This window comes from Wasmannia auropunctata, unplaced genomic scaffold (assembly GCF_000956235.1).
Source record: "Wasmannia auropunctata unplaced genomic scaffold, wasmannia.A_1.0 LD334722.1, whole genome shotgun sequence".
Lineage (NCBI taxonomy): Eukaryota > Metazoa > Arthropoda > Insecta > Hymenoptera > Formicidae > Wasmannia > Wasmannia auropunctata.
The window spans coordinates 103,412-113,605 of NW_012028168.1; the positions used below are offsets into that span (position 1 = coordinate 103,412).

General features: G+C 48.9%; 2 protein-coding genes across 2 annotated transcripts in view; one reads left to right on the top strand and one right to left on the bottom strand.

Moving 5' to 3' along the window:
• Positions 1-234: 234 nt before the first annotated feature.
• On the top strand, positions 235-9,030 carry LOC105458050 (neuralized-like protein 4). The gene is made up of 13 exons (XM_011703089.1): positions 235-486; positions 944-1,159; positions 1,247-1,696; positions 1,823-2,023; positions 2,119-2,344; positions 2,425-2,524; positions 2,975-3,151; positions 3,605-3,913; positions 4,004-4,197; positions 4,291-4,580; positions 4,660-7,148; positions 7,717-7,869; positions 7,950-9,030. Exons 1-13 carry the CDS (start codon positions 337-339, stop codon positions 8,143-8,145), a joined length of 5,151 nt encoding a protein of 1,716 aa, XP_011701391.1. The 5' UTR covers positions 235-336; the 3' UTR covers positions 8,146-9,030.
• A 102-nt stretch (positions 9,031-9,132) lies between these two features.
• LOC105458051 (guanine nucleotide-binding protein subunit beta-2) overlaps positions 9,133-10,194 on the bottom strand; it is a 2,252-nt gene continuing 1,190 nt past the window's right edge. Inside the window, exons 4-6 of the mRNA XM_011703090.1 lie at positions 9,907-10,108; positions 9,571-9,787; positions 9,133-9,473 (exon numbers count right to left, since the gene is read on the bottom strand). Coding sequence (XP_011701392.1) covers positions 9,367-9,473; positions 9,571-9,787; positions 9,907-10,108 — 526 coding nt within the window. The 3' untranslated portion in view covers positions 9,133-9,366. The remainder of the gene's footprint in view (positions 9,474-9,570; positions 9,788-9,906; positions 10,109-10,194) is intronic.

Here is a 10,194-nt window from a genome sequence, read left to right on the forward strand (position 1 = left end):
TCTAGGTGCAGGAAGTGCCCAGGAAGGGGCAAAATCTCTTTCTCTATTTCCACTTCTTTTTCTGCACCTGCAAAAATACAAAAAACCCCACGGAGAACGATCCCCAGCAACGCGCGGCGGCGGAGGACGAAGGGTCGGCGATGCGACGCGGCGGCGCGGCGCGGGCGCAGCGTGGCGCGCCTGGTGTGTCGACCGACCGACCGTCCGACCGACCGACCGACCGATCGCACTGCATCGCTACGGCACGCACGGCACGGACGGGCACGGGCCCAGCAGGCACGACGCGCCGCGCGACACACAACAACAACACACACGCGTCGGTGACCCGCGTTCGACATGTTCCACCGGCGATGCGGCCACCGTGTCACCCTCAGCAATAACAACCGCAACGCCAAGCGCAACCTCTCCGAGTACAATTACGGCCTGGTGTTCAGCGCCGAGCCGCTCCAGGTGGACGAGCGGTTCGAAGTCGTCATCGAAAAGAAGGTATGAAACACGCGGGTCTCCCGCACGGGACACGGCGGGCGCCCGCGGCCCGTTTTCCCCCAGTCCCTGTGGATATTCCACGGCCAAAACTCGGCCCGCACGAGAGACGTCAAAATGTGGAATGTAATATGCAAATCGCACACACATACGCGTCGTTTGCGCGTTTAGATAAATATTTCGTGTTATTTATCTCGGAGTGGGCCAGCGTTTGTCAAGTTTTTTTTTTATTTCCTCCGCAGATGCCGACAGGCGTGGGTTACAGGAATAACGTTGGGACAATTGTGTGTTTAAAGGGAGCTTTCCAGCACAGGAGACACATTATTGGCACAGAAGTCATTCTATTCTTGTTCTTCGCCGAATGTCGGCCAACAGGCGGAATGACCTCCCGTGTCTCACTTGCTGGAGTGCTCTCGAAAGTTCCATTCGCGTTTAACTCTGGAAAAATGGTATTGCGCAGATTATATCATGGAGCGGCAGCATAGAGATCGGCGTGACGGAGTGCGATCCCGAGACCCTGGAGATACCATCCTGTGCCATAAACCTCCGTCACGGATCGTGGATTATGACCGGCTCCGGCATAGTTCACGATGGAGATCGCATCGTGGAGGTGTACGGGACGGATCTCAATGATCTGGAGGAGGGCGACAGTTTGGGAGTCATGCGGACGTCCAATGTAATTCACAATTTACTGCTCTCTGCGTATTCATCTGCGTTGCCTCGCATAGAAATCCAATGACAAATCTTACGTCTGCGATTGCAGCACGAGCTGATGTTCTTCATCAACGGTGTCTCGCAAGGCGTCGCCGTCAGCAACATACCGGAGCGTATTTTCGCCGTCGTGGACATGTACGGCGATTGCGTGCAGATCAGCTGCGTCTCTCACCCCAGACTCGCCGCTCTGTGCAACGTGCCGAAGGACGAGGTCGAGATCAACAATGACTACGCCGCGGGGGAGACCTCCAGTTCCTCAACAACCAATCTAGTCGCTAACTTAAATGTTAATCTAAGTGTTAATGTAAACGTTAATCTACCGAAGAATCCGACTCCCGCGGCGATAAGGGAGGACCGGCTGAAGTTTCACGAGAGGGTCGGCACGCTGGTGAAGCTCTCGAATAACGCCAGAACCGCCGAGAGACGGAGGCCGCTCGACGAGTTTAACAATGGCGTCGTCATGACTCACAGACCGCTGCGAGATAACGAATTGTTTGAGGTAAGCATTCAGAGATGCTTAATCAAAAGAATATTTATGTGGACCATCTGGCTCTTGCTGTTGTGAATTTCTATAACAAATTATTCATTTGCTATCTAATTTTTTCCGTAAATTTCTATGCTGCAGATACGAATAGACAGATTAGTGTACAAGTGGTCGGGGAGTATAGAAGTTGGTGTCACTACTCATAGCCCTACGGCACTGGAGTTTCCGGCAACGATGACCAATATGCGTTCAGGTACAACGATGATGTCTGGCTGTGGTATTCTAACGAATGGCAAGGGCACGCAACGGGAATACGGTGAATTCAACTTGGACGAATTGAGGGTACGAATATAAGGCCAGAGTAATCTATTTAAGCTGGATCTATATTTAAACTTACTTTCTTCTTCAAATCGTTATTCTTTCACGTCGTTTCTTAGGAAGGCGATCGCGTGGGAATGATTAGGCAGACTAACGGAGATCTGCACTATTTGATAAATGGTCTGGATCAAGGCATCGCCGCTAAAGTACCAGCGGGTGTGTGGGGCGTAATAGACCTCTACGGAATGACCGTGAAAGTAACCATTGTTGATCGCGACGAGAGGGAAGAGCAGAATCTAGTCACTAGGAGAAACACATTGCAGCTACAAGGTCTAGACAGCGAAGGTAACGCATACACAGATTCTCCGACAAGTTTGCAGAAATAAAAACTGCTGCTACGTTGGTGCGATATATGAATTTTGTAGAAGTCGGAGAAGAAGAGCTTCCCGATAGACTGATGTTTCATCCCTGTTGCGGTACCCACGCCGACGTAATCAACAACGGGCGTACAGCGCACAGACCTAAGTAAACACTCACTATATTTTTTCAAATATAAATGAAAACTTGCCACTTCAAGCCTGCGTCGTCAAAAAATAGCGTTAAAAAATAATAATGATTTTCGTTATAAAATATATGATTAAACGAGATACAAGTATAAATGGTATAATTTATATTAAGTTTGTTATTTATTATTATTATAATTGTAATAAATAACAATTTTAATGTATACAAAATATACACTGATTATAACATGCGTAACTATAATGTACCATTTATATTTGTATCTCGTTTAATCATTTAATATATTTTATAACGAAAATCATTATTTTTTAACGCCCTTACAACGGTGCAAGCTTGAAGTGGCAAGTTTTCATACATTTATGTTTTATTTGAAGTTATATACATAGTATTGATTTTCTTATTTTTTAAAATGCACCTATTCTCTTACCGAAAGATATAAATTTTCTTTCGCAGCGCCATAGACGATTTTAACAACGGTGTGGTATTGACCTCGAGGCCGTTGAAGCCGAACGAGTTGTTCGAAGTCAGACTGGACAAAATTGTCACTAAATGGGCCGGTTCCATCGAGATAGGAGTCACCACGCATTCCCCAACGGAACTGGAGTTCCCGTTTACCATGACGAATGTCAGGTAAGACGAAGGTCACGCGCGTCAGCTACGAGCGGTTTTCACTAGGGCTGTTACTTTTTATTCACTTCGAGTATTCGAAGCTTCGACGTTAACTTTGAAAAAATTAAATTTTCTTAATTGGATTGTTTTATTGATCATTATCTTTCTTTATTTACATATGTATCAAGTTTAATTATTAATTTGTAATATTTCAAGTTATAATACTTCCAAATTTTTTAGGAATGATTTCGTATATATATATTCTTTTTATTTACAATATTTGCAAATTTTATGAATAAATTTATTATTTGCACAAATATATTTTTCGAAATTTCGAAGCTTCGAAGTTCGAATGTCGAAGCCTTCGAAGCAAATCACCAGCCCTAGTTTTCACGCGGCTTTATCGCCACCGTGCGCGCGCGGTAAGTTCGTCCGCTTACGTTATTGCTCGAAGGCGGCTGGTATCGATTGCAGGTCCGGCACGTGGATGATGACGGGCAACGGGGTGATGCACAACGGTACAACCATGATCGACCAGTACGGTCAGAATCTGGACCGCCTGCAGATCGGCGATCGCGTGGGCGTGATGAGGAAGGACAACGCGACGCTGCACTTCTACGTGAACGGCGCCGATCAGGGCGTGGCCGCGATGAACGTGCCCGAGAGGGTCTACGGGGTGATCGATCTTTACGGGCAGGCCGCTCAGGCCACCATAGTCGACAACGTGGACTTTTACAGTCCGACCACGAACAATTCGAGTTTTAGTAATACGACGTTGTATAGGTACGATTCCTCTAACAATTTGACACATTTAGTGGTTCCATTAGTGGCCGCCACCCGCGCACGTGGATGATTGTGTGAATCTATTGACAGCGATCTAAGGTTTCATCACGTGCACGGTAAGAACGCGCGGATTACGAACAACGGTTTAACGGCGTCCAGGCCGCGAGCGCTGGGTGAATTCAACGAAGCTATTGTGATTGCGAATCGCGCGCTGCGCGACAACGAGATGTTCGAGGTGACGATAGACAAAATGGTCGCCAGATGGTCCGGTGCTATAGAAGCAGGTAATTGCCGTTTTACTTATCGCAACGTCATGCACACCTATCGAGCGTAATGGAGGTTTTCTATACACTTCCGAGGGCAAAATCTGCTTACAGGAGTCACTGTGATAAGGCCTGACGAGTTGGAGTTTCCGTCTACGATGACGGACATCGATCACGACACGTGGATGCTCTCCGGGTCGACGGTGATGCGCGACGGCGTGACGTTGCGTAACAACTACAGCTGCGACTTGGATAAGCTGACGGAGGGCAATCGGATCGGAATGATGCGGTGCTCCGATTCCTCCTTACATTATTTTCTGGATGGAGTGGACCAGGGTCCCGCCTGTACTGGTTTACCGTCGAACGTTTACCCAGTGATCGACTTGTACGGTCAATGCGCACAGGTACAGAGTTATACACATTTCCCGCCCGATACGATAACAATTGTGTTTCAATGTATTAATTTCGAATAATGTGTCCCAGGTGACGATTGTGCTGCCTGAGCGCAGGGATCCTCTGACGCAGCAATACTTGGCGTCGGAGAACAGTATTAGTCAACAGCCGACCTCGGTGATTCAGCCTCAGGTGCAAACCGAGATTCTGCACAAGTTCCACGAGTCGGTCGGATTGAACATTCAATTGAACAGCGACCGAACGGTGGCGACCAGATGCAGGGAGTACAACAACGCCGTATTGTTGAGCGAGGCGGCGCTGGAGAACAACGAGCTGTTCGAGATCGCGATTCAGGAAGTGGCGCGCGAGTGGAGCGGTTGCCTGAGGATAGGTGTCCTGAGTAACGAGACGGGCAACTGGCTGACGTCGATGAACCTCGTGCCCGGGATGACGTCCATTCCCAGCGACGCCTGGTACCTGACGGGTAACGAGGTGAGACACATGGGTTTCGCGCTCGCCTCGAACTACTGCACGAGCCTGGACTGGCTGCGGGTGGGCGACAAGATCGGCGTGAAGCGCACGCACGAGGGCAACCTGAAGTTCTACGTGAACGGCGAGGACATGGGCGTGGCGGCGTCCGACGTGCCGGAGATGGTGTACGCGGTGATCGAGCTCTTCGGCAGCACCGTGGCCGTGAACATCACCAGCAGCAGACAGCAGAATCCCGCGATATCGCCGAACGCCAGTTTGAGGCTGCAGGACTCGCTGGAACTGCTGCTGGATCCGATGCCGCGAAACGACGCGGGAATGGATACGTCCATCGACGTGTCCGAGGGGAAGCTGATCAACGAAACGACGCTCACGCCGACGCAGGCCGCCGTCAGCGGTTTGACCGCCGGCGACGGGGATTGGAGCTACGAGTTTCACGAGAATCACGGCAGGAACGTTCAGCTCGAAACGAAGACGGTCGCCAAGCGGGTGGCCAGCTACAATCAGGGCGTGGTCATGTCCAGTCGTCCGCTGATAAAGGGCAAGCAGTTCCAAGTTAGAATAGAGAAGCTGAACGAGCGCTGGGTGTCGAGTATCCTCTGCGGCGTTTCTTGCATATCGCCAGAGAAGCAGACGAGCTTCCCGTTAACGGCACTCGGCTTCAAGAGGCACTCGTGGATCATCTGCAGCGATTGGATATTCATGAACGGCGTGAGAGTGAAGACGAAGTACGGCGCCGGCCTGGAGAGCCTTCAGTGCAACTCCATCGTGGGCTTGCTGATCGATGAGGACAATCGGCTGCACTTGTTCATCAACAACGTGGACCAGGGAGTGGCCGCGACCGAACTTCCGTCGTACGTCTTTGCCGTGTTCGACTTGTACGGGCAGTGCGAACAAGTGTCCATCGCGGGGGTGATCGAGGAGACCTCCTACTCGAACGTCGCGATCGACAACGCGCTCGCGGCTCCTGTCGAGTGCGCGAGCGTGGAAACGGAGGATGTGGAGAATTCGCGCGAGAAGGCCGATCTCGAGTGTCACGAGAAGGAGAACGCGATGGCGGCCACCTCGTCGGATCTCTCGCCGTCCTCGACCTCGCCGAGTGTGCCGAGTCAGTGCAGTTCGAACGCCAGGGACGGCAACAGCTTCGAGGCCGAGTACTCGTCCTTCGGTAGCAACAATAGCGCGAACGTGGCGAACAATAGCGTAGTCGTGGGCATCAAAGCGACGTCGAGTATCGACAGCAACAACTCGGACTCGGGCTCGGAGCTCAGCAACGACACGCGAAGCGTGTCCAGGAACCGCGCGTACAACCTGGACAACGTCGCGCCGCCGAGCAAGCAGCCCGAGAACAATTCGAGCGAGTCGAATCTCGACGCGGAGAACCGCGCCCCGTGTACAAACGTGGAGCTGAACAACGCGACCAACATTAATATACAGAAGGGCATGGTCGCCAGCGCGAGCAACATGACCAGCTTGAACGCGGCGATCACCGCCGCGAACGCCAACAACGCGATTAACGAAAGCATAGCGTCCAATAGTCAAGTCAATATCGTAAGCAGCGCGCAGCAGAACAATTTGTCGGATCTTCCCAACAACACCTGCCCCGGCTTCCACGAGTCGCGGTCCTACGCGAGCCGGGACAACGTTCGCGACAACTCCTTCAACGGGAACATACCTCCTCCTCCTCCTCCGAGCCAGAACACGACGGTCAATCATCAGCGGGACGTGCCGTACAACGCGTCCTCAGTGCCGTTTGCCTCGTCGTTACCGTCCACTCCACTTGGGTCCACCGTCGTCGCGTCGTCCAGGAAATGCGACTACCTCAGGGCGTGCGTGCAACTGAAGAAGTCGCTCGTTCTGCCGGACGAGTTCTTCTCCGCCGATGAGATACTGTGCTACTGCAGCGTCTGCTACAAGGTGGACGGCGACAACGCGATCTGCAAGAAGGGCGAGCCGCCCGCGGAATTCGCGATACCGGTCGGCTGGGCCAGATTCCCACTGAAGCAGAGCATCAATGCCAACCAGATCCCGCAGAGCACGACGGACAAGTGGCACGTTGCGTTCTACGGTATACGCCTGGACGCGATAAGGTAACGCGCGATTAATCGTCGTCTTGAAAGAATTGAAAGGCTCGATGCAAAAACCGATTAGCATTATTTTTCAAAACTGCTACAGTATTAACAAAAAAAAATCTGTAACTGAATAGTGCCTATGCGAGCCAATACGAATGTTGGTATGTAATAATTTTTATTATTACAATATCAAGCCGCGCGCCGCATTTATTGTCGATTTTGAAACAGTTCTTACATGAGGCCAGAATCTACTGTAACGAATTAAATTGTCAAGCAATTTAATATTTTTTATGCTACTCTAATTAAGCATAAGAATCCCCCCCCCCCCCAAAAAAAATCTGTGTCGCCAAGTATATTATGTGAGATATTTTACGAATACCGTTAAAATATGTAAGAATCACTTTGCCCGGAGCTGTCGAAACTGTCCATTTCTTATACTAAAGAAACACTTATGCTTAGTACGTTAGATCCACTTTGGCGCAAAAAAAGATAAACGGAGCTGACTGGTTTTTGCATCGAGCTCTTCAATTAGAATAGATTTCTTCTCAGTCTATTTTTCTTCTTAATGTTACGTTGTACGTTTTAGATTGATCCTAGATAGAGGTGAGCTAATGACCAAAGAGCAGCTGGACGTGAGTAACTTGACGGCGGGCACGAAGAGCGAGGATCAAAATCCCCAGGTGTCGTTTTCGCCTAGCATCAAGTACGCAGCGTCCGATGAGTTCACGAGAAAGTATCCGTGAGTATCTCCTCTTCCGGACGCGCTATTCTACGCTATTATTTTACCACGTACTACAATTATAATTTTCAACTTCGTAGATATATCGACATGCAGTCGAATAAGAAACTGAACGCGTCGACCGCGTTCCAATTGCTGGTGAGACCCGGCTCGTATACGATCAGCCCTGGCGACAAGGACAGCACCGATTTGCACTGCGAGTCCAGCAAGTGGGCCACCAAGGAAGCCGGGGCCACGGTGATCGTCGCTCTGCTCGTACATCTGGACGGATTTTAAATCCGAAGAGTGCCCGTCTCCACGGAAAGTGTTGTTTCACGTGAACTCGCGTTATTGAACCGTCGTTCACGTCTTATTCCGCATCGGACCCGCGACCGATTTGTACATAACGACGCGCTGTTCGTTGAACACACACGAATTGTGGTAAGAGACTCTCGAGATCGAATATATTTCAATTCCGTCGAAGTCGCGCTGTACATTTGCGTTCAAACGGTTCAAGTTCGGCACAAGTTCCCTCGTGTGCGTTTAAAGTTAGTCATTAAAAATGGGACTTTACCAAAAGATTTATGTACTAGAGAGATTAATCGAGGTTTTAGTTATCTTTTAACGTTTAACGCTTAACGTGTACGATATGGATGATTAAGTAATGGCTTTAATTTCTATATATATATATATAGAATCAATCTTAGGAAAGAATTCGTTGTAGATGCGCTGGTTAAGCATGACAATTTCGTGACGCACTATATAAAAGACTTTTAATTAGCGTAAGTTTTAAATTGTTTTATCACACACACACGTGTCACATATGTACGTTGCTAGACTGGCCTAAGTTAATGCTCACGAGAACAAATAGTATGTATTTGAAATGTACGGTATTATCGCGGCGAATGATTACTTGCCGTCTGTGCGAAGAGAACACAGTATTTTTGACGCTCGCGCTTCACGCCTAATCGATATACCAAATCTCTATTCTATCGCATTTAGTAAGTAAATCTCAAGACACGATACGATTTTTTTAACGCACTCTTCTGCAGCATATTCGATAGGAAGGAACCGTATAACATGTCTATGTTGTAGAAATAAACGACGCAAGTGCAATTCCTATTGCCAACACCAAAAATCCGTTTTCGCGAGTTAATAAATGTTTCCACGTTGTGGCTTGAAGAGTTGGTAAGTTTATTGCTGTAGATTATGTACAACCCGTCTTAATTGGCTATTTTGCAATTGTTTCGTTCTCATTTGCAGGATATAATCCAAAACAGAAAATTTTTTGTATTTTTTAAATATATTTTTTTTAGTTTATAATGGATGCAGATTGCGAACGCAAAGAATATTTTGATACAGAGTAAGGCACCGATTGCGCTGTGATTGTGGACTAAAGGCAAGTTTCGTGCAAGAAGAATCGATTTTTAACATCAACATATTTCGTGGTAATATATTCCGCCCAGTGTTTTCTCATCGATTACTTCGGACAGCTATCTTAAATGTAATTATACGTATTCACACCCAAATTCGGACGTTCTGATCCCAGGAGCAGCTGGCCACTGCCATCCCGTTACCAGAGACGCAGAGCGACGTCACTCTGTTCTCATGACCGGATAAGACACCTTGAGGACACAGGAAGAAGAAAAAGGCCTTTTTACTGGCATAATCGTCTCTCGGTAATAACAGTCTACTCGCCCGGCGACGGAACGATAAACTCACCGTTGTGTTGATTCTTCAACGTGTCCCATATGTGAATGGAGTTGTCGTCGCTGCCGCAAAATATGAATCTGCCGCTCAGAGACAGGCCGCAGGACGTGAACCCGGGTTTCGAGTTCGGTGGCTTGAAGGTCGTCAACTGCTGATCGGATCTGAGGTCCCACAGCCTCGCGGTTTTGTCCTCGGACGCCGTTACGAAAGCCTGCCCGGAGGGATGGTACTGGGAGAAACAAAAGCGACGAACACGACATTATTGCAGCGTCCTCATTAAAAAAAAAAAAAAACATAACGAAAATCCTGTGAAGTATCGCGGAGATCGCGCCGCCAAGCAACACTCACGCAGACGGAGTTTACGTCGGCCTCGTGACCGAAGAACGTCTGCTTGGCTTTCTCCTCCCGCAAATCCCACAGTTTGCAGGTTTTGTCGACCGAGCCGGTGACGTAAGTGTTGCCGTCGGGGGACAGGCTGATGCTCACTACGTCGCCCGCGTGCGCCTCGAAGTCCGTCGTCTTCTTGTTTGCCTCGAGGTCCCATATGCAACTAAACACACAAGCCGTGTTGACTGCCCATAAAATCACCGTTTATCGCCTTATATAAGATATATATGTATATATATACATATATAT